The sequence below is a fragment of the Moschus berezovskii genome, chromosome 14 (genome assembly GCF_049115385.1).
Source record: "Moschus berezovskii isolate FMDL1 chromosome 14, NW_MosBer_1.0, whole genome shotgun sequence".
Classification (NCBI taxonomy): domain Eukaryota; kingdom Metazoa; phylum Chordata; class Mammalia; order Artiodactyla; family Moschidae; genus Moschus; species Moschus berezovskii.
Genome location: NC_142473.1, coordinates 34430441 through 34458089, shown reverse-complemented (window position 1 = coordinate 34458089; position 27649 = coordinate 34430441). Strand labels below are relative to the sequence as shown.

The 27649-nt window shown below is 54.6% G+C and overlaps 1 protein-coding gene across 1 annotated transcript in view; it reads left to right on the top strand.

Moving 5' to 3' along the window:
- Nucleotides 1–27649, top strand: part of NECTIN1 (nectin cell adhesion molecule 1) — a 71197-nt gene that overhangs the window by 30014 nt on the left and 13534 nt on the right. The window contains exons 2-5 of the mRNA XM_055423216.2: nucleotides 23501–23851; nucleotides 24359–24661; nucleotides 25102–25219; nucleotides 26752–26903. Of these exons, the coding sequence (XP_055279191.1) occupies nucleotides 23501–23851; nucleotides 24359–24661; nucleotides 25102–25219; nucleotides 26752–26903 (924 nt within the window). The remainder of the gene's footprint in view (nucleotides 1–23500; nucleotides 23852–24358; nucleotides 24662–25101; nucleotides 25220–26751; nucleotides 26904–27649) is intronic.

Genomic DNA, 27649 nt, shown 5'->3' with positions numbered 1-27649 from the left:
GACACAGAACTTCCTTAGACTCCCGGCATGGAGTTTGGGAGAAGCCCCTGAGCCCAAGTCGAACCTCTGGCCCCTCTGGTCCTGCTTTCTTCTGCATCTTGAGAGCCCACGGTGTGAATACAGGTCTGTGCTGGCACCCCCCATCAGAGGCCCCTTACCCTCTGTGGGAGCATCCTCCAAGCTCTCCTAGGTCCCCAGCCCAATTGCCCTAAGACTCCAAGGCCAAGCTATGCAGCAGACTGAAAATGCCAGTTTGGAGGGGGGAAATAATTGAGTCATCTGAGATCTGTCATAGAGCATTAGGACTGCCCATTCTTCTGCAGAAGGGCACGGGGCAGCTTCTAGAATTCAGACAAATGGGAGTAACCTTGGTCTTTGGGGAGGGTCTAGAGTCTACTTTGGGGTACTAGAAAGAGCCTGCTGCAACCCCAGAGAACGGTTTCAGCCTCTCGGCTCTGTCCATGACCCTAAAGTACCTACAGACCAGTGGCCGCCTCCTGAGCAATTACTCTTTGTCACACTATCCATGAACATACATTATTTTATTGAATCCGTGTAGCCCATTTTGTGATGAGATAATAAGTTCATTTTACAGATAAGGAAACTGAGGCTCATGAGGACTCACCGCCAGTGAGTGGAAGAGCTCAAGCCGGGTCTGTCTGCTTCCCGCATCCCCTCCCTCCCTCTCATGCTCTCTCCTTAAGAGGAGGACCTGCCTGATCTCCAGCTCTGGCCCCAGATCCAGCAGGCCCCAGCCACCGAGGGACAGAGTGTACTTCCTCCGCAGTAGGAGGGATTAAGGACAGACTGCACAAAGAACTTCCCTGTCAACAAAGTGTCTAGTACATTTTAGCAGTTTCCCAGGGAAAATGTAGGACCTCCTCCGAGGAAGACCTTGAAAGAATGGGAAGACATTTATTGAGTCACCTGGGCAGAGTTTTGGGGGGTCAAGTTTTGTCAGCGGCAGAGGGTAGTTGACCTCTGACCTCTGGTTGGGTAGTTCAGAAGTTCAGGCTTCCACCTCTGTCTGCTGACTGCCCTCTGCTGCTGCCACCTGGCCCAGAGGGTCAGGCATGGATGTCACCTTTCCCAGGACATGCTTTCTTGCCCAAGTCCACTTGGAGCCCTTGCCAACTGGCACCTGAGGCGGCAGGCGGGGATGGGCAGGATAGGGCCTGGGTAGGTGTGGCACTCAGCTATCTGTCCAGGCACCGTTTAGTTCCATGGGGATAGCTCAGCCACTCCAAAACATTGGTCTCTGCTCCTTTTCCCTCCCCTGCTCCCAGAACTGAGCTGGCAGGAGACATGGACTAGGCACATTACCAAGGGCTTCAGCCTCTGATGCCCGCCCTGTCCTTTGGGAAAGTCCATTGTATTCATTTCAGCAAATCTGCAGAAAACTTCCGAATGTCAGCCAGTGAGTTGAGCACTGCCCTTCTAGAAAGCTGGAATCTAGTCTTGGGAGAGGTTCTAATTGAACAGACAGAAAAACAGAGGGCGGTCTCGTTCTGAAAGTGCACAGAAACCAGCAGACAGCAGCTCAGTTCTGGATGCACCACTTTTTGGCAAAGCAACTTGGCAAATTTCTCAACCACTGGACCTCAGTTTCCTCCTCTGTAAAATGGGTATGTCAGTACTTGCTCCAAAGGACGAAAGTGAGAATGATATGAGATCCTAGGTGGAAAACACTTCCCAGTACATAGGAGGGGTTCAGTCAGTATTGGAGGAAATAAAATAACTTGCTGCAAGAATTCTGGGAGGCAGGAAGCAAATACCAGTACTTATTTTCAGGACTGAGGGAGTCTGCAAAGGAGAGGGGCTGGGCCTCATGAAAACTTAGGGACACACGCAATCTGTCTAATCACTTGGAAAATGAAAAGTTGCTGGGAAATGCCAACCATTCTGATGGGATGAGGGCCGAAGCAAAGATGAAGAGACACAGCAAGGCAGGTTGTGTAAAATAAAATGCATGTTTTTAATTGCTTAAGTTCACATCTCATAAAAGAAAAAGAAAAGCACAAGCCCTGGCCATCCCCCACTTTCTCTGCCATGAGTCAAGAACCAGTTCCCACCAGTCTGTCTTGGGTTCAAAGCGTCTCCCCGCCCTAATCCTCAACCCGACCTCCCCACCCCCTACAACTACTGTGGGTGAGGAGGCCCTTCCCCTGAGCAGCGTGGGCACTGCCCCTCCCCAGGCCAACCCCTGCCCGCTGTGGAGGGCAGCACCCAGTTGTCAGGCCTGATGGGAGAAGGGGCGGGGGTAGGGGGCGGTAAAGATGGAAGATAGGAGATAAAGGCAGCTGCCCCCACCTCTGCCTGCTAGCCTCCTGTTTGTTGATTGTAGCTCACTGTCAAAGTGAAGTGGCACAGCTATCTCACTATCAGGCCTTGCCAGATTCTTCCCTAGACAATGGCTGCTAGATGTTGCTTCCTACCTGGCCCTCCAGCCAGCAGTCCTGCTCCCCGGGCCTGTCCGAGCCTGTAAGCGGGGAAGCAGGCACCTTGGGCCAAAGCCCACTGAGCCAGCTCTGTTTCCTTCCCACCCTGGAAACCCACCCTTCCCCGGGTTCCTGCCAGTTCCTAGTCCCCATGTCTTCTGAGATGGGACAGACCTCCCAGCCCCCTGCCTGTCCCTCTGTTTTTACCTTGGTTCTCCCCTCCTCCCCCCTTCCCCTAGGCCTGACTCACTGCCTCACTTCCCACTCAAGCTGTTCTCTGGGACGTGTTGGGACAGGGCACCTGGGTTCTGGTCCTACAGGCTTCGACTCTGCCTGCTCTTACTGGGGGTGGGGCACGTGGGGAGGATCTGCTTTGACCTGCTTCTTCAGGCTTCCTCCCTCCTCCATCCCCACCCCAAGGGGGCAGGCTGGGGATGAACTCCAGAACACCTCCCGACTACAACCTTAAGGGGCCCAGCCTAGAGCCACCGAGGGGAATAGGGGAGATGCCCACCTTCACCTTGATCTGGGCCAGCCTGGGTCTCTGAAAACAGGTCATGGGACTCCAGCCTGCCCACCAATGACTCCTACCCAGACGCCTTCACTCAGCCAGGTGCTGTGTCTATGCCATTTCTCTTCCTCATCTCTTTGGGACCAGGATAATAAAAGGAGCATCAAGAGACTTGGATTCACTCTCTGCTCTCAGTTAATTTGTTGTATGCATGCGTGCATGCTAAGTCGCTTCAGTCGTGTCTGACTCTTTGCGATCCTATGGACCAGAGCCCACCAGGCTTCTCTGTCCATGTTATTCTCCAGGCAAGGATACTAGAGTGGGTTATCGTGCCCTCCTCCAGGGGATCTTCCCGACTCAGGGATCGAACTCAAGTCTCTTATATCTCCTGCATTGGCAGGCAGGTTCTTTATCACTAGCACCACCTGGGAAGCTCAATTTATTGTGTAATCACCTCACCCTTCTGGGTCTCAATTTCAGCATCTACTAAATGGGCAGCACCTTCCTCTGGATCATTCCAGAATCTAGGATCATCAGGGGTCTGAAATGGGTCTGAATGGGTCTGAAAGCAAAGTGATAGGATTAGCCCTGGCAGGCTGAACTGGATTGCAAAGGAAGGGTGGGGGGCAGAGGGGCCGGTTATACAGTTTGGTGTTGTTTACAGGGCCTCTGAAGAGCTCCAGTACCACAGTCCTTTATGTCTCTGCACAGAAAGAATTCAGTGAGAGGTAAAGTGATAGATAAGGAGTGATTCATTAGAATAGGATGCTTGTAAAGCTTATAAGCAGGCAGGCAAGAGGATGCCTCACTTGAAAACTTAGTGGACTACAACTTTATAATCAAAGGAAAAGTGGGGAGGGAGAGAACTTCTTTGTCATTCTTGGGTAGATGTCATGCTTCTAGCATCAGCTCCTCCAGGTTGGGCAGGGTAGTTTTCTTGTCCTTACCTGGTCAAGCTGGGTCCACAAATTGTTTTTGTTTATGTGTGCAGAGAGGATGAGGTGGTTCCATAGCATCACTAACTCAAAGGACATGAATCTGAGCAAATTCCAGGAGAGAGTGGAGGGCAGGGAAGCCTGGTGTGCTGCCGACCGTGGGGTCGCAAAGAGTTGGACATGACTTAGCAGCTGAACAATGACAACAATGTATGCAGGGAGCTTGTCCTATGATCATTAATTTACTGAGTTCACCGGCAGGGTGTGGGTCTCGTGTCACCATTGTTTTATTGTTGGGGGGCAGGTCTTGTGCTTCTGTTGCATGGTTTTTTGCTAAGCAAGCCTGCTTGGTTTTGTGGTTAAGCAAACCTGCTCTCTTGAGTAATCATTAACTTATAGGGGTCTCCCGCACTTTTTCTATTTACAGTCCCCTAGTGGGATTAACTGTTTAATCACCTACTTTGTCCTTTCACTCTGTCCCTACCAGGGGGCCTCCGACCCTCCCACTGGGGCCTGGATTTCGGTGCAGCTCTCACATACGGGGCCTCTCAGCCTTTCTCTTATAGAGAATTCTTCCTTTTTATACATAATCATGGCATTCTCCAGGGTTTCCGCTCCTCCTTTGATCGTGAGCGCCCTAAGAATTCTTGATTAAAAGATCTTGGTGACCAGAGCAGACAGCAGAGCACCCCGTCGTCCCAGAGTCTGTTGTCTGAGATTTGATGCTAGCCGGGCTCACAGCTCATGAAGCAAATGCGGATGGGAGTCCTGCCTTATGCGGGTGCGGGGGCTTCAGAGTGACTCAGAGATAACCAGTACTGCCTCCCCTTCCCTAGGGAGAGCAGGTGCTATGGGCCCTGGGGCACCGGGGACCTGACTGTTGCAGAGGGTGGGGACATGGGAGAGCTGGAGAAGGAGCTGGGAATATAGGCAGGGACAGATTGTGAAGGCTGATAAGCAGCTCAGATTTGCTTTAGATTTCCCCCGAGGCAGTGGAGAACAGGGGGAGACCAGCGTGCTGAGATCTGCTTTGTGTTCAAATCCGCTTGTGGATTAGACGGACCACTTCACCAGCCTGAGCCTCAGTTTCCCAGTGTGAATGGGAAGATTTCTCTGGGAGGAATTTTGTGAGGATGAAATGAGATTCACCGCCTAACAATACCTCTTAGGTAGTGAGCACTCACCAAAGGTGGGCTGTTTTTATTGTGATATGTGCCAGGACTCCAGATTAGAAATGCCAGAGGCCTAAATTCCCAACTGAGCTGCATTAAGCATCAGAAGGGCTCCCCAAGTGGCGCTGGTAGTAAAGAACCCGCCTGCCAATGAAGGAGACATAAGAGACAGGTTTGATCCCTGAGTCAGAAAGATCCCCTGGAGGAGGGCATGGCAACCCACTCAAGTATTCTTGCCTGGGAAATTCCATAGACAGAGGAGCTTGGTGGGCTACGGTCCATGGGGTCGCAAAGAGTCGGACGCGACCGAAGTGACTTAGCACAAGGATCAGAAGGTCAAGGGCTCTACTCTAGAAATTCAGAGGAAGGAGAGTCAAATGGATATAATGAGGTGGCTGATGTGGTGGGGCCTGGGAAGGGCGGAACAGCTGGAGAGAAGAGTTCAGCTGGCAGGTGGATGCTAGGGGCCCTCTACATAGAGGCATCACCAAGGCTACAGAGGCACGTGGGCCCACGTAGAGTAGACCGAACATCCACTGCCAGGCAGCTGGCCTCTCCCCTCCCTTCATCTCATGCTCCTTCCTCCAGCCTTCTCCCTCCCCAGAATAGTACAAAACACCTAGGTCACCGTGAGGTTCCAGGGGCAAGTGTCTTATCCACCTCACCATCCTCCCATCACATCCGGAAGAGGCTGGTGAGTGTGAGCCAAGTAGGAAAGACACAGGAGATGCCTTAAGAGATGGCCGAGGAGACGGCCATCCAGCCCTTTCCATATGAACCAGAGGGGAGGGAGAACCCAGCTGGAGGAGGTGTAGAGGTGGGCCTTCCACTACGCCCACCACTTTCTTTCTACACCTGCCTGCCTCCTGGCTTGATGAGCTGTTTGCTTATCTAAGGACCCAGAGGCAGGGCCCTGTAACCACAACAAGAGAAACACCCACGGTACATCATCACTACGGGCTGGTGTCTGGCTGATAACTGTCTCCAGGTGCTCTCACGTCCATTGTCACAGTCTTGAGCTCAGGCTGCTAAAGTCACACCTTCCCACTGTTCTTCTTCCAGGGCCCGGCTTTGCCACTTCCTCCTTCCCGCGTTCCCACCAACTTCGTGGCTGCTTCCGATGAGTTGCTCTTCTCCGTACTTCCCTTCCCTCACCTATAACTGGGGAGGTTAGGCCAGACGGTCCCCAGCGAAGGGACCCACCACAGCTGAAGGATTCTCAGACCGGCCCTTCCTCCCTGTGTCTGTCTGAATTCTTTGTCCCTTTGACTTTCCTATTTATACACAAAATTCACCCACAACATTTCAGTTTTCCAATAGCATTAATTACCCCAGTAATTAAACCCAATTAGCCAGTGTAGGGGCCTTTCTGAGTGAGGAGCCATTAGGCAGGGTGAAAATGCATGGGAATGAGAGAGAAAGCAAATCCACCCTTTCCCAGCATTAAAAATGAAAACCCGAGACGGCACAGCAGAGCAGAGGGCCCCAATTAAAGCTGGGGCCTCACTCATTAAGCTAATTTGACCTGCCATCCCACCCAGCAGCCTCTGATGGGAAGCCCGCAGGAGGAGCTGGCTGAGAGATGTGTCCAAGCTTCTTGCTCATCTTGGGGACTGGGCTGGGCCTCCCAGCACCCCCTCCAGCTGCCTGCTTGGGAAGGGACATGAAGAGTCTGCCCATTTTTCATTAGCACCTGCTGCCTCTTGGGCTTTACGTCAGAGAATAACCCAGAGTGAGTGGGGCTCAGCAGGGGTGGTGGTGCGGGACACATGGGAGGAGCAGGGATGAAAAATGGGAAGGAAAAGGAAAGACTGCATTTCTGGGGCCTTGGGAAAAGCAGAAGTTAGCAGTCACTCTCCTCTCTGGGCCCGAAGCTGGGGAGACCCCACCACCACCCCAGGATGGCTGTGAAGATTAAGATTATATATGTCAATGCCTGACACATCACAGGTGCTTAAGTAATGGTGACCAGCATTAGCTCTTTGCAGGCCTGGTCCTCCCAGCCCCACAGCTGCAGAGGCAATGGGGGAAGAGGTGGCCACTAGCCTTTCAGAGGTTGGAAGTCCCAGGGACAGAAAGAGGAAGATCCACAGCCAGAGATCAGACTGGAAGTCAAGTGTCTTAGCTTCTGGACTGGGAGGAAAAGAGTGCAGGGGAAGAATGTGTTTGAGGTGCCTAGAATTATCCCTTTGGCCAGATCTGCCCTGGGCCTAGCGGCCTGGTCCGGATAGCAGTGGGATTGGGCGTTCAGCCTCACCCAGAGCCTGGAGGAGAGGAGGAGAGGAGATGGCGTCTGCCCTCCCAGCCCCTTCCACGTGGCTGCCAACAGGCAAGGGTCCCATGTGTCACAGGCGCCCTCACCCATGATTCTGGGCCTCGGTATATGTGTGCTGGCCGCTAGTCTCTTCATGCAGCGGGGAGAAGGAAGCCACGAGCAGCCGGTGTAGTGGTGAGGAGCCTCTGGAGCCAGACTGCCACACCAGACAGGCTTCACCCACCATGTGACCTTGGGCAGGTTACTTGACCTCTCTGTTTCCTCATCTCTAAGAGATAACAATGGTATGGAGCTCCTGGAGTTGTTGTGAGGATTAAGTGAATTAATATCTGTAAACATTCAGACCTGGGCCTGGCACAGACAGGTAATATACATGTGTTACCTGCTCTTGCCATTGGCAGGACCCTGGCGGGGAACGTCGTGCTTTTGTCCTTTCGGTCCTCGGGAGGTGGGGAGCACACAGGACCCCGGGCTTCAGCTGCTAAGGGGAGGGGCTCAGTCTTGGAGAGGTAGCAGGTAGGGGCAACACTCTTCCCAGACTTTAGCGGAACATGGGGGCCCGCCCCTCCCCCATGTGCATGCGTGCTCCCTCCGGGGGCCCCTGCTGGGCTTTCAGGGACCACGCCTGGCAGAGCGGTGGGCAGGGCCAGGAGGGCATGGGAATGGGAAGGAGAGGGAGGGAGGGAGGGGAAGGGAAGGGAGGCAGGTGGCCGCAGAGGCTGGGCTGCATCCTCGCAGCCGGGCACCGTGCCCTGCCGCCTACGTGCTCGCTCTGTCCTCAAGGCAGTAGGAGAAGCAGGTCCCAGCATGCCGGCCCCTACCCAGCAACTCCTGAAACCCCAACAAGTCTGAGCTGGAAGTGGGACTGGGCGAGGTTCCTGATAGATTCATGTTGGGCAGAGGGATGGTGGGGAAGAGAGGTGGAGAGAATGGGAAGGAAGACCCCACACACACACTCAAAACTCTGGCATTGCCAATAGCAGGGGATAGTGCGCAGGGCTGGGGTTGTGGGGCAATGACCAGGGCTTGGGGCTTTCTCCTCCTGCCTCTCGAGTCCCCTCTCACCCCACCTCCCCGCTAGGGTGGAGAGAGGACAGGCTATGACAATGTCAGGGACCTGTCCTCTCAGCATTTTGCCAAGAAGAGGGAGATGATTTCACTGCGGCCAGGAAAAGGAGCTAAAGAGAAGGGCAAGGGAGGACCGACAGCAGCCCAGTGCTGGGAGCACTGCAGGGCAGGCAGGAGGGATCCCAAGACCCTGGGACCACGGAGGTCATTTTACACAGAGGCCCTCACTCCATCCTTACTGCAGCCGAAGGGGTGTATGTGCTTAAGCCCATTTTATGGGTGAAAGAGGCTGGGCTTCGGGAAGGTTGTGGGATGCGATCGTAGATCCCTCCGTTAGTGATTGCTGATGCTAAAATTGCAGCGGGAAAAATTGGGTAGCATGTACCACCACCCCTTTCAGCCTCCTGGGTGCTCGGGAAAGGACCAACCCGGGGACTGGGTGTATCCACAAGGTCCTGGGCCGTGGGGCGGTGTGGGGAGAAAACAGAATGAGCCACCAGTCAGGACCAGACCCACCCCATAGGGAGGCCTTCAAGCTCAGCTGGCCTCCCCCTGAAACTCAATGGTCAGGACCCTTAGAAGACCCCCGTTTCTTTGTCCGTCCCAAGGGGGAACTATTGGGTAGTAAGAAAACCATGAGCCATGACTGCCTGCCTTCCCGGACACCTCAGAGCTGAGGCTGAGTTCAGACCTGAGGTTAGAATCACATGTAGGATTCTGCTTCATTCTGTGGTTAAAACCAGGAAGAGGTTAGCACGCGTGTTAGGGTCGTGACCCAGGTCTTGTGGTGTAGTTTGGCACCAACGTGGAGACTTGGCTGGGGCTGGTATTGGGGTTCATGTTGGTGGTTGAGGAGGATGCTATTCTGGGTTAACCCTGAGGTGGGTACGGTAAATTTGGGGTTTCACAGCTAAGGGGTGTTATCAGAGAGTCTGAGGATCCAGCTCTGATGGCTTACGTTTGGAGGAGAACTTTCACTTGAGCCGTGGACTGGGGAGAGGAGCGGTGCTGAGGGTGGTAGCTGAACCAGAGCAGGTTGAGTGTAGGGATACGAAAAAGGGAGAGTGTCTGAAAGTAACAGAAGGACCATTAAAAGACTCTCCCTTCCCTTTGCCTGAAGTTCTGCTCACCCGTCCCATCCTGTGACCCCGGCCATCTCAGGTGTCTTTCACCATGCTTCCCAGACCTAAGCTTGAATTCCTGCGGTATCAAGAAGTCTCTCCTCTGTGGGGACTGGGTTCTCCCATGAAACAAGGGAGCACACGGACTGGGCTTCTCCTCCTCCTCTCTACCCCAACAGGTCCTTAGATGCTTCCTGGCCCACCTTTAGCCACCCCCCTTCTGCTCCCCTGCTGGAGACCCTTTGGGGAGGCCCCTGGGACAGCACTACCTGCAGGTCAATCAGAGAGAAACATTCGCTGGTTCCCTGCTTCCTGCTTCCTAGTCTTGTCTGCACACTAAACCCTGCTCAGTAAGGAGGTTTAAGGCTGCCCAGAGTGGGTCAGATCAAGTCTGCTCCCTGCCCGCCTGGAGCCTGGGAACAGATCTCATAGGCTAGCAGGAAAGTCTCTTGGGGGGATGAAGGCAATTCTGAACCAGGAGGTATGGAGAGAGAGGCTGACCTGCTGGAGTCTGGGGCCAGGTTGCGGCAACCAGACATCCAGGAGTGATTATTCAGGGAGGGGCCCTCCTGCTGCACCCAAGACCCTTTCCCTGAACTGGAGTCCAGGTTCAGAGGAGGCCCCATCGGAACACCCTATTCCCATCCCTGGCCCCCACGATCTGCAGAAAGTGTCTCAGGAGACTCCCCTCCCAAGCCTGGTTCAGTCCTTGTACCATGTATACAGTGAGGGGGCCCCTCCTGCCCTGCCTGGAAATGTTATGTCTGAGCTAAACCTCGTGCTGCAATGTGGCTACAGTATCATGCATTTGGTCCAGACAAGTACTTCCTGCCCAGAGATGAAATAGCAGGTTTGGTGGTGCCTGCAGCAGCCACCCTTCCCTTCTCAGACCCCTTTTCCTTCTTAAGGCTCATCAGAAGCAGGTGGAGGGGAAGAGGTTGCCCTGGGTCCTAATTTCTGACTCTCACGCCTTGTCCAAGAGTCCAGGGTCGCCACTGTGTCTTGGCTACAAAGCGTCTTCCTAGAGGCTACTGCATTTCAGCGCTAGTGACGGTTGAGATCCAGGACTTCCTGTGGGGTGGGATCAAGAGCCCATCTTCCCCTGCCCCCACCCCAGCATGCTTCCCAGGATGCTCACTGCTGCCCTGGCAGGGCAAGTCCAGCACAGTCCTGCCCCCTTGTTGGGCGTGTGGCCCTGGAGTAAGTGGACATGGCCTCCTGAGTCACAGGGCCACAGCCTCCTCACTGTCTTGTGAGCAACAGTGCCCCAGCCCCGACCCTGCAGCCTGGACGGGTGAACCCTCTCACTCCAGCCCTAGAGTCCATCCTGGCAGGAAGAATTCTGACCCTAAAGCCTTTCCTAAGAGGAGCCCCCAGAGAGGCTGGGGGGTGGGGTAGGACTCAAAGCTGCCTGCCCACGTGGAGGAGCCTGGGGTGTGGACAGAAATGCTGGGAGCCACAAATGCCAGCCCAGGGTGGGACGGGCACAAGGGCTGGTGCTGGAGGGTCTAAATGCCACAGGGAGGGCTGGTGAGTGTGTGTGTGTGTGTGTACATGTGTGTATGTGTACGTAAGCATGTGTGTGTGTACGTAAGTGTGTACGTGAGCTCATCTCCTGAGGCCCTGAGGCTGAACAACCTGCATGGCAGCACTCAGGCTGCCTGTGTTAAAAGGAAAGACAGAGGCGAGCCAGGCCTGGGGTGAGAAGAGCAAACAGCAAAATGTAATGACTTTAATATAAAAGAATTTGCCACTAATTAAGCACAAACACTCCACTAATGCAGAGAACACATGTTGTGGATTTCACTTAAGCAGGAACCAAATGAGGTGAAAATCCTTCCGAAATGATAGCAGTTTACCAGCCGAAGGAGGATGCTGCCGACCACGTTCCTGCTCTTAGAAACACAGCCCTCTCGTCTTCGTGGCCTCTCTGCACGTGTCCCCTGCCTGCGTCTTTCCACAGCTCCCTTCCCCATGATTTCCCGTCCTCTCAGGACTGTGTGCCACTCTGTCACCCATGTTCTGACAGCAGCAGCAGTCGGATCCAGGGGGCCTCTGGTTCTCTCCACCTATGCCCCCCAAACATGCGCCTCCTCTCCAGACTGGAGCCTGCAGTTCTCTGCCCCGGACACATCCCTTCCAGAGTGCCCCCAGCCCTGTACCCCTGCCTGAGCGCCATGCCCCTTCCCCTAGGCAAGTGGTCTTAACTGGAGGCACGTTTGCCCCCCAGGGAACATTTAGCAGTGTCTTGGGATGATTTTGGCTGTCACACCTGAGGGCGGCTGCTACCGCATGGAGTGGGTAGAGGCTAGTGATGCTGCTAAATGCCCTAAGGGCGCACAGAACAGCCAGCGCCACCAGGCATTATCAGCCCCCAAGTGTCAGCAGCACTGACGCTGAGGGTCCAGGCTCTGGGAGAGTGGTCTTACCGCGACAGGGACTCGCTCAGGGATGGGCTGGAAGAGCTGGGATGGAAACCAGCCTACCCGACTCCTCCGCGGCGCCTCTCCCCAAGACCCCAATCCTGACAATAATGCAACCATTCGTGTAGTATGACTATGCCACACACTGTGCTAAGAGCTGATGTGAACTATTGAATTTTCAAACCCACCCCAGGAGACAGTCCTGTATGCTTCCCCCCCTTTTTTATTTTTATTTTATGTATTTATGGTTGTTTTTTTTTTTTTTTGCTGCACTGGGTCTTCTTAGTTGGCCTGCCACATGTGGGATCTTAGTTCCTCAACCAGGAATCAAACCCACAGCCCCTACAATGGAAGGCGATTCTTAACCACTGGACCCCCAGAGAAGTCCTGAGTTTATGTGTGAGAAAACTGAAGCACAGAGAGGTTGATGCAACTTGCTCAGTCACGCAGCAAATAAGGAGCAGACAGAAGCCTGTGTCTATCTGAGTCCAAAGTCAGTGCTCATGGACGAATGAACTACTTATATACCCCACTCCCATATCCTCTTAACCCCTCCCCTATCAGTCTCCCCAACCCTGCCCTTTTAGAATGAACCTTCCCTAAAGCTGGCACTATAAACCCACCTGACTGCCTTTGCTCCCCGCACAGGCCCAGCCCCCAGCCATTGGAGCAGGCAACTGCCTGGAGCTGGATGGGGCTTCTGCAGAGCTTGGCAGAGCTGGGCCCTGGGGTGGTCCAACAGGCCCTTCCTGGTAAGAGGCAGCCAAGAGACCTCCACTTCTATACAGGTGGTGACCACTGGCACAGAGCCAAGGGCTGGCCCAATGCATCTGTCACCCCTGAGCTTTCAGAAGTTTCTCCTTGGGAGGCCTGGGGATTCTCCCTGTGTTTTCTCGCAGCCCCCAGCCTCTCCCACACCCACACTAGCCTTCCAAGGAGGCTGCTGCCTACACTTCCCAAGATGTGTCATTAAAAACACACACTTGCTGAGGGGAATCCAGGCTGCCATGTGTCTGCTGGGAGACGTGTTGTCTGCAGCAACTGGGGTGGAGAGGGCTGGTGTCAGCCTCAGAGAAAGGACCTGTCTGAATGCCGGCCTGAGGTCCTTGGAGCCTGAAAAAACCTGGCCAGGTGGGGAGAAACCCAAGCTGTGGAGGGAGTGGTGTGGAGCTGGGGTGTGTGACGACTTAGCAGGGCTGAGACCTGGGGAGCAGGGCCTCGGGGCCTCAGGGCCACAGCTCACTGGGGTGAGAAGAACATTTTTCACCTTATGGTCTGGAGTGAGGAAGTGGGACTAGGGTGCTGGGAACTGGGGCAGAGGACAGAGGGAAGAATCTGGAAGTGGCAAGCAGGGAGCAAGCAGAGGACGTGGGGTTGGGGGACCTATGAGAGGTCGGGCAGACCTGCACGCTTTAGGGTGTGGCTTCCCGGTTGCCTCTAGAAGGAGGAGATTCACGCCTTCACCTGCATCCCTTCTGGGCAGATGCGAGGCCTCACCTTCTGCCTCTGTCCTCCGGCCCTACCTGGCCACACCACACTGTGTCCTCCCATACAGGCCCCGCCCCTCACCTAAAGTAGAATTTGCAGGAAGTCTCAGTCAGACCTGAGAAACAGTGAAGCCTGGCCCGGGACCCCAGCTGGCTCACAGTCTTCTCCAGCAACCCCTTGAGGCCCCGTATGCTTTCTAGACCCCAGGCACAGGGCAGAAGTCCTGGTCTTTCCACTCAGTAGGGGAAATACCATGACCAGTGAAAGCTGAGATCCTAGGGCCCTCAGGGTGCAGGAGCACCTCACTCGTGGAATCTGGGGGAGAAAGCTTCCCCAGAAGTCATGGCTAAGGGCTTTCAGGAAGGATGAAGAGGTGTGGGCAGGTAGCAGGGCATGTGTTTTGTTTTTTATTTATTTGACTGCATCAGGTCTTAGTTGCACGTGACAGTATCTTTAGTTGTGGCATAAAACTCTTGGGCTTCCCTGATAGCTCAGTTGGTAAAGAATCCGTCTGCAATGCTGGAGACCCCGGCTCACTTCCAGGAAGATTCACTGGGGAAGGGATAGGCTACCCACTCCAGTATTCTTGGGCTTCCCTTGTGGCTCAGCTGGTGAAGAATCCACCCACAATGCAGGAGACCTGGGTTCAATCCCTGGGTTGGAAAGATCCCCTGGAGAAGGGAAAGGCTACCCACTCCAGTATTCTGGCCTGGAATATTCCATGGACTGTATAGTCCATGGGGTTACAAAGAGTTGGACACTACTGAGTGACTTCCACTTTCACTTTCACTTTTGAAAACTCTTAGTTGAGGCATGTGGGATCTAGTTCCCTGACCAGAGATTAAACCCGGGCCCCCTGCCTTGGGAGCCGGGAGACTTAACCACTGGACCACCAGGCAAGTCCCTAGGGCATGTATTTAACAGAGGGAAGAACAAGGCAGGGAACTGGTGGTCTTGTCCCACGTGGTGGGAGAGAAAGAGCAGGAGGAGGCTGCTGGAGGTTGGAATGCCCAGGATGAGATCCAGAGCCCAAAAGGACTTTGGACTTGATCCTCAGGGCTGCAGGAAGCCATGGAAGGATTTTAAATCATGATTTTCTATTTTGAAGAGAGGAAAATGGGTTAAAGGGGCAAGCCTGGAGGCAGGTATGTATCTTTGTCACAGTAGTATAGTAGGCAGCATGAGAGATGACTGTGGCCTGCCCCAGGGGCAAGGCCTGGGGAGAAGGGGTCAAGGCACCAGGGATGAGATAGCAGGTGCTGGGTTCAAAGGAAAGGGTTTACTTAACTGGGATTTCCCAGCCCAGGAATGTTGAGAAAATAAGGAAGTGAGACTCTGCTGGAGGTGGCGGGGCAGGGAAGGGGCTGAGCTGGGGGGAGGAGACTTAGGAGAAGTCTGGATTGGGGCCAGAGGGGATGGAGAACAAAGATGAAATCAAAGGCATTTAGGAGCTAGTATCGGCTGTGCTTGGTGACGACGTGTCTCTAGAAGAGCCCTGTGCACCCCAGCTCTGCTGTCGCGCAGCCTGGATGTTCCTGGCTTGCCACTTATTCCGGAACGTCTTCCTGGAGGAGCTGGGCAGTATATAGCGGTAGAGCAACTGCTGGGTAGAGAAGTTCCAGAGGCTGATCCAAGGCCAAGTGCAGAGCTGGGGCAGAGAGAGAGCTGGACAGGTGACATCCAAATCGAGTCCTCCAGGGTCAGGGGGTCCAACTCATTTTACAGAAAAGGAAACTAAGGTCAGAAAAGCAAACTGCCCTACCTAAGGCCATACAGAATAAAAGGGTCAAGTAATGGGGACCAGAGCCTGCCTCTCCCAATGTCCAGTTGGGAACCCTCTGTTCCCACCACCTGGTCCGAGAAGAGGTGGCAGGTACACGATGAGCAGAAGAGAGAGGACTGAGAGGTGGACCCTGGAGGCTGGCGATGGAGGGAGGGGGCAGAACCGAGAGAGGCTCCTGTTCCCGGGATGCCGAGGGGAGTCAGGAGCCTAGCCACTCAGGACCAGCCTGCCCTGGGCTTTGGGGATGGGCAGCTAGCGTGAATCAGGCCTGTAGGAGAGCCGTCCAGGCGTCCCTGGCCACTTGCTCCTCAGTGGGAGAAGGCAAAGCCTCGCTCCCAGGTTCATCCCCGTCCCCCAACCCGTCCTGCTGGGTTTCAGGGAGAGTTGGTACTTGCCGGAGCAGCCCCCACCACCACCACTCCCCCAGGGCTTCCACACTGCCAGAGAGCAGGGCTGGCCCGGCCTGCCTGGAAGATCCTGGGCTCCCACTTCAGCTCCTTCTGGGGCTTTTCCCAGGCTGCCGCGCCCCCTCCTCTCCCACGTACTGTGCTGACCCGCCCGAGGCGCTGGGCGCCAGCTCCACAGCCCATCATTAGCCAGCCCTGTGTGGGGAGTTGGGGGTGGGGGGGTGCATCAGCCAAGAAGAAAACATCGGCAGTTTCTGTGACCCCAAATGAGGGTGGAGGCGCCTGGATTCGGACAGTAGCAATTAGCCGCTGACTATGGGATCATGGGATGTTATCACCTTTGCTGGCAAGATGGATGTGGAGGGGACTCAAGGACCCAGGACAGCCTGGGGCCACCCCAGGAGGCACCGCTCCCAGAGAGAAGCCCACCAGGCAAAGGCCACGTGCTGCAGGAGGCAAGGGAAGACTTTGTGCTGAGCTAACAGGGGCGTGGGGTAGACTCGGGCCCTCACACCCCCGGACCAGGTGAACGGTGCTAGGGGTTGCAGGCACAACAGCTGGGCCAGCTGCTGCTTCTCCATTTTCCTCACCAAGCCCTCTGCCCTCGTCACCCTGGGGCCCCATCCTGGACGTAGCAGGGAGGCTGGAGGCTGGAGGTGTAGCCTGGGCTCTTAGAAAATTCCGGAACCAACAGGGAAACATGCCCAGGGCATAGATACAAGATAGGACAAGTTCAAAGGACTTCAGTGAGAGCCTTGCTCATGCGGGTTCCTGCTGACAGAACGACTGGGTCCAGGTGACACCGATTGGCAAGACTTTCCCACAGAAGATGACCCCAGAACGGGGCTTGCTTTCACATCTCCCCCTCTGCCTCACCAGCCTGTCCCCCAGGTGGCCGGGTTGTGACACGAGAAGGAAAAGAGCCAGCCAGCCAGCCCTGGGAGCTGACGTTTGGAGAACGTAGCAGGGCTGGGAGGAGGGGACCTCTAACCTTTAGGTCACCGTGCTGACTCAGCAAGGTTTCATCTGGCGGCCCTTCCCCACCCCCCACAGTGAGTGAGTCATCCCCACTTACCACTTAGCTGGTTTCTCACCGGATGTCCTGTTCCTTTCCGCCAGTTCCAGGACAGGGAGCAAGGGAGCATCCCTGGAAAGCCCTAGAGATGGATCCCAAAGGATGCTGGTTTCAGAGAGGCCTTGTTGGGAAGCCCAGCGTCTCCCACCCAGGCCTGCCACTTCTGCCCACCCGACTGAGGGCACCAGGGCAGAGTCTCTGGAAAAGAGTAGGGAACAGAAGAAGAGGTAGCCCAAGTCCAAATTCTCTGAATGCCCCATCCCCGGCCTTCACCCACCACGTGGGCCCAGTCCCACCTGGTCAGCTAGGGAGAAGAGGGGTCTGAGGTTTCAAAGGTCAGGAGGAGAAACTGGTCCAGGTGGTATGGGGAGGAGAGCGCTGCCCCCCCCCCCCGCACGCACGCGCACACACACACACACACACACACACACGCTCTGAGACACACCCAACTGCGTGGGAACCTGTGGCCCCAGCCTTGGATTAGCTCAATGGCAGGCAGGGCAGGGCCTTGGGGAGCAGGTTTGTCGGCCACAACTGAGGAGCCTTTGTGTTTTGTTGCTGAGCTGGGGCTTTTACAGGTCCATGACGTCTCGGAGGTCGGCCTGACGCCTGCCTTGTTGGCTCAGCACTTCTGAGAAGCCATGAAGGAGGCCCAAACTGCCCAACCTCAGCACCAGTGGGGAAACTGAGGCACAGGTGCAGACCTGGATCTCAGACCCTAGAGCTCATAGGATGACCAGGGACAAAATAAGCAGTGCTCAAGGTCAGGAAAAGCAACAGACTCATTCTCTGATGTCCCCTGGATGCAAGAACCCCTCTGCCAAGGACACGGGCACTCTCCCCCCTCACTCCCCACCTCCCTGGCTTTTTCTTCTCTGCACATAGCAGTTAGGAACCCCCAACCTGGGTTCCTAAAAGGCCCTGTTCCTAACCTAGTACCTGACACCCAGTCACTGGACTCCAACAGGGCCTCCATCCCTGCCCGCAGTCCCTTGACCTACCTGCCCACCAAGCCCAGTGTAGGCTAGCCCGCAGGCCCTGTGATTGCAGTGCTGTAACTGGTGCTTTTGTGCCAATGGAGACACTGAGGTTACATTCCAGGAGGGTCACCACCGAGAAAGTCAGCTTAAGAACCCAGGTCTGTTTTCATGGCACAGTGGCCAGAGCCCTGGGCTGGGTGCTGCTGTTCTGTATCCCCGAGCAAGTGACCCAACCACTCTGGACCTTCGCTCCTTTGTAAAATGAGTTGCGTGGTCCTTTGAGCTCCACCGTGGTAGCTTTCTGGTGGTCCTGATTCCCACATCTGGGCAGCCTCTGCTTCTCATGCACACACTACTGTCTTTAAAGTGGATAACCGACAAGGACCTGCTGTAGAGCACAGGGAACGCTGTTCAGTGTTAGGTGGCAGCCTGGATGGGAGGGGAATCAGGGCAAGAACGGATCCATGTACATGTATGGCTGAATCCCTTCGCTGTTCACCAGAAACAATCACAACATTGTTAATCGGCTGTATCCCAACACAAAATAAAAAGTTCATGAAAGAAAAGAGGGAGCCTGTGGAGAAGAAGAGATAGTGCCTTCTGCACGTCAGACAGTGGATGGACCAGCCCTAGCTGTTAAGGGAACCAGAGAGAGTCTGTAGGGTATTCTGCCAGCATCAGCCATGACACGATCAGCTCAACGCAAGGCCAAACCCGGCTCCTTCCCTCTCCCACAAGGACTGTGGTCTGTTTAGAGACAGTGGGGATACAATAGAAAACATGCTAAACACACATGTCAGGAAACAGAAAAGGGTGCAGACACATGTCAGGAAACAGAAAAGGGTGCAGACTCAAGTAATATGTGGTTGGGCAACAGAATAGAGGTGTCGGCTGAGTAAGAGGTGATGAGAGTCCAGAAGGGCTTCCTGGAAGAGGAGAACTAGGAGCACCCCAGATCATGCCTAATACTCGGTAGGTGCCCAGGAAGCATTTGTTGAGTGAAGTTCCAGGAAGGGAGGCCTCCTTCTTCATAAATGAGAAATGATGGTGATGGTGATGGTGATGAAACCCAGAGGAGGCTTCCGACCCATCTCTTCTGCACCTCTTCTGTTCTGGGGCCCCACCCCATCTAGCCCTTTCTCCTCCTTTTTTGTGGTCTCTGCAGCTATCAGAGTTGCCAGGGTGGGGTGTGCCCCCCTCTCTGAAAACCTCCCAATCCACCCAATCTAAAGAACGCAGGACATTCTACCCCACCTGCATCCCTCAGATGGAAGTGGGGCAGATTAGGTTCTGAGTCCCTGAGCCTAGAGTTGGGGGAAGGTAAGGGAGGGTCTTCAACCCTTATCAGTCTTCCCAACCCCTCCCAATTTCACACCTCTGGGATCCTTGTCCTCAGTGACCCCAAACCCCAAACTCCAAGGGTTCCCTTATGCCCTACCCGACCCTGCTAACAATAGCAGTTCTAGGTACTTTCACCGAAAGCATTTTTACTGCAAACGTTTGGCCACATGACAAATTGGCCATGAGGCAATTTTGCCATGAAAGATGAAATAACTGGTTGACAGTTTGGTTTCATCTGGTTGAGATGCTTTTCTTCCAGTTAGTGATGTTACTGATGGCTTCATTGAGCTGACAGAAGATGACAGTTTGCCCTAAGAGTTGGTTTTATGTTTTTAAACACACTACATTGGAGGAGAAAAAAGCCAAGGGCCTCCAAGGTACAGAGTTGAGCCCGTATTTACCATAAAACTTTTTTGAGTCTATCAACAGACATGAGATGATGTGCTAGGTACACTACAGTGTGGCTTTCCCAGTGCAACTCAAGGGTCAGTTACAAACATGCACCCTAATGTTTGGAAACTGATAGCTCCCTCAATGAAGAAAGAAACTTCAGTAAAAACAGAAAAAGTTCAACGCCAGATGAGGTAGACGAATCAACAAGCAAAAAAATAAAAAAGTATAAAATACTATGAATGAAAGACTTGGGAGGCAAGTGCTTACTGCTTATACAAGGACAACCCACAAAACAAAATCAGTTCTCGGCACAGTATTGCCATGCATTCACACACACCTTCTCCGGTGGCTCAGTGGTAAAGAACCCACCTGCCAATGCAGGAGATGGAGGTTCGATCCCTAGAGGAGGAAATGGCAACCCACTCCAATATTCTTGCTTGGGAAATCCCATGGACAGAGGAGCCTGTCCATGAGGTCGCAGAAGAGTCAGACACAACTTAGCAACTAAACAACAATTTTGTTTCTCCTTTCTCCTGTTTCACTATGTCCTTTTTAATGTCCCTCTTATTTTTCATCTTTTTCGACAAAATTGCCTTAAGGACAATTAGTTATGCTGCAAAAATGTGACAAAGATGCTTAAGGTGGAAATAGCAGACAAAGCTTACAGTGGGCCGTGGGCAGACAGGCCCAAGTCTGGATGCCCCTGCCTGCTCCTTGGAAGTCCTCCCACCTGCCTGCCTGCTCATCACCGGGCAGAGGGGCAAGGGCCCAGGCCACCCACTTAGTGCCCAGTGAGCGGGCACTCAGGCATCTTCCTCATTGCCCCTCCCACTGTGGGGTTGCTTCTGGGGGAGTCACACAGGACAGGAGGCAGCAGCCTCATCCCGAAACACATGCAGGGTGGGGAGGGCCACTTCAGCCTAGTGAGGCAATAATAGGTGAGAGGCAGCACCCCTGGGGCACCTAAGCCCCTTGCAGCGGCCTCCCCTCCCCACACCCAGGCCACTGTCCGCCTTCTGCCCTCCTGGCACTCCGCAGGGTGAGGTCACTGCTGAAGATGTGAAAAATGAACATCAATCTGTGCTCCAGGCTCTGAACACCACCTGTCCCCACACCCTAGTAGGTGAAAGAAGATGGGGTCGCTGCAGGTTTGGCAGGCTGTGTCCTACTGTGGGACCCACCACCATGCCCTGGCACCAATCCCAAGATGAATCCTGGTGTCTACACCCCTCCTACCCCCACCATCCCCACCCTGCCCCCCACCTCCAGTGGCCCGAGCCCTCCCAACTGGCTTTTCCTGTTCCCAGCTTTGTGTGGTGAAAGTTCCCCAATTATACCCACATTATCTCAGCTGCTGGGCAGCCTCCAGCAGGCTTGGGGAGTGGAGGCTGGGGGGTGGGGGAGGGAGCACCCACTTACACTTCTGGGAGGGCCTAGGGCTTAGGTTCTTGCCAACTGGCCAGTCAGCAGGAGTACCGGGCTGACTGGCCCACTGACCTCACTGTGGGACCGTGTCTGGGGTGGGGCACAGCTGGGCTGGCCTGTGGCTCAGAGAATCATAGACAGTGGAGGCCAGAAGAGACCAAGGAGATGGTGAAGTCCAGTCTGCTCCCTCCCGTGGGAGGAGAATAGGGCTCAGAAAGGGGAAGTGACCTGCCAAGGTGCCAAGGCAAGCTCTAGACAGCCGGACTAGAAGCCAGCACCCCCGACCCACTGCTCAGTGTCACCTCCATGATTCCCCCACCAGCCCACAGTGTTCTCTGCCGGGGAACCCCACAGTCTGGCCAAGGGGACAGCTGGAGGGATGGGGTGATGGTACCCCAGGTGGACCTGGAAGAGCTGTGTGGATTTGAGCGGACGCAGAGGAGGGGAGCATAGGGAAGCTTTCAGAACATGGCAAGGGCCTGGCTTCGAGGGCCGAAGATACTCAGCAGGCATGTCCTGAGTGCCGGCTGTGTGCCAAATATGGGGATACCGCTCTGACCTAGAGAGACCTGGCTGGTACCTCCTTAGGGGAGGGGTGAAGGGCAGCATACTTCACTGACCATCGTCTTAGGAGCCTTCAGAGGAATATGCTCTGCTCTCGCCTCCATCATGCAGAGGCAAGTGTAGCCCCGAGCTCCCACTCTGGGAAGCAGACTCCCTTGGGGGCCCATTTAGGCCACCCCCTGCCTCGGGGTCAGTCCAGGGCCTGATGCTGATCTTAACCGACGGTGCTCAGTAAAGCGACTGAGTGAAATAAGAAAGCAAGGATGGCTGACGACAGAACTCGGGAGCGAGCCCGCTGGAGGGCGTGGTGGGCCCAGGTAGGTTAGGGGGCTGGGCCGAGTTCAGAGTTAAGGAAAAGCTCAGACAAAAGCCATTCGAGAGGGGAAAAAGCAAAATCGGCAGGCAGACTGGAGGGTGCTCATTCATTCACTCGAGGCCACTGATTACTCCTTCCTGCCTGCAAATCTCTCCTCTCCGCCTTCCACCGCCATCTGTCTGGCCACAGATGTTTACTGAGCACCTACTGTGACCAGAGGCTGGGCCCAGCCCTGGGGATACAGGGACGGAAAAGACTCTAGAGGCTGCTCTGAGGAGGTCATCATCTGGCAGAGGAGAAGCCAGAGGTGTGAACAACCACATTCCCAGGCAGAAAAGAGCCACAATAGGGTTGAGAGGATCGGAGAAGCTTCCCAAAGGAGGTGGCCTGAGTGGGACAGCCATAGGTGTAAAAAGGCCTGAGCTTTCTAGGGAACTGCAGGAACAGGAGTCTAGACATGTAGCATCAGGCATTCCCTGGGGGCCAAGTGGTTAGGACTCTGTGTTCTCACTGCCAAGGGCCCCAGTTTGATCTCACAAGTCTCACTGTGTGGCCCCCCTCCCCCCAGAAATCAGGTGTGTAGCTTCTACAGCTCTGTGCTCCTTGGAGGCTGGGATTGAATCACTCATTGACGTGACTCCAGTGCTGATAACAGACTCAAAAAGTGGCACAGAAACGGGAGGAGGGAGGAAGGAAACTCAGAAACATGGCATATTCCGCGGAACGGTCCAGTTGGATGTGGTTGGAAGGCCTCGTGTACAGAGAGATGTGGACAGAAAAGCAGGGCCCAGATGATGAGGACGTCAAATGCCAAGTTATGACAGCCAGACGTGACTGAGAAGGCGAAGTGAGCCAGAGAGGCTGAGCCTCATGCAGTGCCTGGGTCTCTCAGCCTGGTTGGGTAGGGGGCACCGAGCCAGTGCACTCCAGGGCCCAGGCACTCAGCCCTTTGTGGGGAGAAGACAGTGGCCGCAGCCTTACTGATGGGGCCTCCGGGGCTCCCCTAGTGCTTCCTGCCTCCTGACATGTCCTCATCCATCATACCATTTGGTTCTCTTAGCAACCTGTGAGCTAGAGAGGACTGGATTATCCACCCCATTTATCAGACGGCTCCTCAGCTGGGCCTCTGCCCAAAAAGCAGCACATTCAACCCTCATCAAAAAATAAGGGTGTGGAGGGATATTTACTGCCATGGAGCAGCATTGATAATATATCACCAAGTGAAAATACAGCTTAAGGAACAGTATGTACAGTATGATTTTGTTTTTTAAAAAAACACATGGTTACCAAGATATATGGAGAAGAATGTAAAAGAGGTTGTGCATGCACGCTAAGTCACTTTAGTCATGTCTGACTCTGCAACACTATGGACTATAGCCTGCCAGGCTTCTCTGTCTATGGGATTCTCCAGGAAAGCATACTGGAGTGGGATGCCATGGTCTTCTCCAGGGGATCTTCCCAACCCAGAATCTAACCCGAATCTCTTCTGTCTCCTGCATTGACCAGTGGATTCTTTCACCACTAGCGCCACCTGAAAAGCCCAAACAAGAGGTTACTTCCCATCAGGTGATCAGTGATACGTCTGAGTGGTGGAACTATGGGTTGTCATTTTCTTCTCAGTAATTTTCAATATCCCCCACAGTTCTTCTAAAAACAGATTATTATTATTTTTATAGTCAGAATTTTTAAAATAATGACTGCTGGAAAATAAAAGACCAGCACACAGGGAGTCGGGGTGGGGGCTCTGGCTGACCCTGACCACCCTCTGCCCTCTCTCTCGACCAGGCACCCACACCCAGATGGTCCAGGTAAACGACTCCATGTACGGTTTCATTGGCACGGATGTGGTGCTTCACTGCAGCTTCGCCAACCCGCTGCCGGGCGTGAAGATCACCCAGGTCACATGGCAGAAGGCCACCAATGGCTCCAAGCAGAACGTGGCCATCTACAACCCAGCCATGGGCGTCTCGGTGCTGGCGCCATACCGCGAACGCGTGGAGTTCCTGCGCCCCTCCTTCACAGACGGTACCATCCGCCTCTCCCACCTGGAGCTGGAGGACGAGGGTGTCTACATCTGCGAGTTTGCCACCTTCCCTGCGGGCAACCGAGAGAGCCAGCTCAACCTCACTGTGATGGGTAAGCTGACCTGACTGTGCCTCTCTGCTTGAGCACATCCTGGGGGCTGGGCCATCTTCAGTGGATGCAGAGGTTCTCCTTGGGTTGGCATGCTCCCAAGCTCTGGACGTGGCACTTTCAGTCCCTTCTCGCAATGCTGTCCCCTTTCACTAGGGATGGGGGTTGGCCTTAGCTGTGGGCAGAGTTGAGGATCAGTATTCAGGTTGAAGCCCCACTGTGGGGCACTTTCCAAGTGGCCAGGAAGCAGGCAGACACCATGGTAGGAGAGCATGCCAAGACTCCAGGAAGACTTGTGCTTGTCATACAAAGGACAGAGCAGGAAGGCCATGGGTGAGACCCAAGGAGGTCCCTGTGAGAAGTGCTGGGAGGGGCCTTGGTGAAGCACAGCTGAGAGGCAAGGATGCCCAGGGTGACCTTGAAGCAAGGCCTGGCAGGCGCCTGCCCTCCCGGCCTGTGCGTCCTTGATGCAGCAGAGCCAGACCCATGGCGCTCTCTTGTTCCCGGCAGCCAAACCCAACAACTGGATAGAGGGCACGCAGGCAGTGCTTCGAGCCAGGAAGGGGCAGGATGACAAGGTCCCGGTGGCCACCTGCACATCAGCCAATGGGAAGCCGCCCAGTGTGGTGTCCTGGGAAACGCGGCTGAAGGGCGAGGCGGAGTACCAGGAGATCCGGAACCCCAATGGCACGGTGACCGTCATCAGCCGCTACCGCCTGGTGCCCAGCCGGGAAGCCCACCGGCAGTCCCTGGCCTGCATAGTCAACTACCACATGGACCGCTTCCGGGAAAGCCTCACCCTCAACGTGCAGTGTGAGCGCCGCAGGGCTTTGGGGGCAGGGCCTCCGGGCGGGGGCGGGGCGCGTACTGTCCCCTCCCCCAACCCCCACCCTCACCCTCACCAGCCCTCCCTCCTTCTCTTCCCATCTCCCGCCATTCTCCCCGCCCCTGCTTCCCTTGTCCTTCCTTCCTCTTCCCCTTTCCCTTCCTCCTCCCTTTCTAGGGGCAGTTTGTCCTCCCCTCCTCTCTTCCCCCCTCTTCTCCCTATGCCGCCCTCTCCCCACTGCCTTGTTCCCCTGCTGCTTCTACTCTGAGGGCCTGTGACCTCGTAACCCCTGTCACTCTTCCGCCTTCTTCTGGCTCTTTCCTTGTCTTTTCCCCATCTGAGGCTCGTCACCCTCTGAGGCTCCCCTCTGCCTCAAGTCCTGCTCTCCTGACCTCACCCTTTCCAAACATCGCCCCTTGTCTCACAGACGAGCCCGAGGTGACCATTGAGGGGTTTGATGGCAACTGGTACTTGCAGCGGATGGATGTGAAGCTCACGTGCAAAGCCGACGCCAACCCCCCAGCCACTGAGTACCACTGGACCACGTAAGTGCTGCAGGGCTGGCTGGTCGCCTTGCAAGGAACCTTGCTGCACCCACTCCATCTCCAGGAACCTTGGGCAGGGAGAAAATGAAGGTCTAGATTCAGGTTTCTCAGTAAGAAGGAGAGAGGCCTTGAGAGAAACACACACACACATGCACCCTCCCATGTTTGACTGCATCAGGGTCAGCAGGACAAACCATTCTGCCAGAGGGGCTTCCCTCGTGATCTGCCTCCTTTCTGCTCCCTAATCAAGAACGTTGTCATTCTCCTTTGGTGATTCAGTCTGAGTCACTCCTATCCCAGCCCCCAGTATTTATTTTTATCAAGGTGTCCCCAGGGAGGCTGGCTTTCTGGAGCATCTCAGATCTCTCTTTGTTCCTTTTCCTTCTCTCCAGCACCCCCAGATTCTCAGGGAGAGGCAGCAGTCAGCCCAGAATGCCAGTGTTCATGGAGTGCTTGCCCCAAAGCCAATCCCATTCTTGGCTTCATGGTTTTGGGGCTTAAACCTCTCAGGGACTAGTCTCCCCCTCCAGCCAGCTGTAATAGCCTGAGCCAAGATTCTTCCCAGAGAACAGCTGGATGGAACACACAGAAGGAGAGGGGCATGAGGAAGCCAAGAAGTAGGTTGACTTGGGTGGCCAGAGGATGGCTGCCCAGACTGTGTCTGTGTTCTTTTTCCAGGAAGTAGAGGGCACTGGCACACCCTAGCTGTTTGTTAGCATCCACTTCCTGGGACCAGGAGTGGCTCTGAAGGTGTGAGTGGGCAAGGCCTGTCTGCCAGTTTCAGTTCTGGGTCCAAAAGTTTTGTGGCACTGAGGATCAAGAGGAAGGAAAAGGGTCTTCTGGATACAGGAAACTTCTTGGACTCTCTTGGCATAAAAAAGACTTGTGACATGCCCAGCAAGGAAAGGAGATGGTGAAATGGAACACAGTTCCTAAACACGGGTCATGTCTCATTACCCGAGTAGCCTGTTAAAATTCTAGGCCAGGACCCAGCTTTAGTAGATTTGATGTTGCTGTTGTTGTTTAGTCGCTAAGTCATGTCCAACTCCCCACAACTTCATGAACTGTAGCCCACCAGGTTCCTCTGTCCCTGGGATTTCCTATGCAAAAGTACTGGAGTGGGTTGCCATTTCCTAACCCAGATTCGGGGTTAGGACTCTAGATTATTAACCAACTGCCTAGGAAACCAAAAACTACCTACCAAGAACCAGTGAAGTAAAAAGAGCACTGTGCCGAGAGTCCAAAGATCTGGTGAGATCCACTTTCTAGCTATGTTTCCTTGGCCTTGAACCTGGTTTCTCTTCCATCTGCATTTCAGTGCTGTGATGAGCAAATGTAAGACACCGAATAATGTAAAGCTGCCACATGCAAGAGATTACTGTTGCTTTTATTGTTTTTACTCCTTCCGAGACAGATGCTGCCTATTAACTCAGCCAAAGGGCTGATGGTCTTGGAGTCAGGTGGGTGACACAGGGGTAGCTTCATGGGGCTGGAAAATCATAACCCTCTGCCTTGTCTCCCAACTCCTGCAGGCTGAATGGCTCCCTCCCCAAGGGCGTCGAGGCCCAGAACAGAACTCTCTTCTTCAGGGGACCCATCAACTATAGCCTGGCAGGAACCTACGTCTGTGAGGCCACCAACCCCATCGGCACCCGCTCAGGCCAGGTGGAGGTCAATATCACAGGTAGGAAGTTGCACTCTTCCCTGCCTCTCCCCACCCACTGCTTCCTCTGCTGCCAGCGTCCCCCACCTTAGGGCTGGGTCGTGGGAGGAAGTTTGCTTCTCCTGTTCCTTCTTCTCTGGTTCTCCTTTGAGCTGTGGCCATTGGCCTCACTTTACTTTGCTCTTTCCTCTATGATGGCTGTGTGTGAAACAGGGTGACCCCGCTTAGTCAGAATGGGCAGGACGGAGTCTCCAGGAAGGAGGGAGGAAGTGCTGTTTACAGCAGTGCTGGGGGTGGTGGGGGCTGGGAAGAGCCTTCTCCTGGGTCTGTGACAACACACCTGTGATGCTGGCTTGGTGGGCCGGAGGGAGGACCTTATCTCCTCTGAGTTCTGTTCCTGCAGTTAAGAAATCCTCAGGGGCTGGAGGGTGGGGCTTACCTCAAGCAGGGGTACAGAGGGGAAGGCCAGGAGAGAGCCCACAGTGACAGTGGTCTGTGTGCACTGTGAGTGGATTGCTGTTGTCCCTGCGTTTTTCTCTGTCAGGGCAGATGGGAGGGAGATTCAGCCTCCTGGCCTCTTAGGGCAAAGAGAACACATGGGTTGGGATGTTCTGGGGGAGACATCACATGGGACGTGAAAAGAGTGTGGGCTTCAGTGTCAGACAGCTGCCCACAAGCCCTCATCTGTAAAATGGGCATAATATGACATGCCTGGAAGACTTGTTGTCAGAATTTATATATGTAGGCCACCTAGCACAGACCAGTCT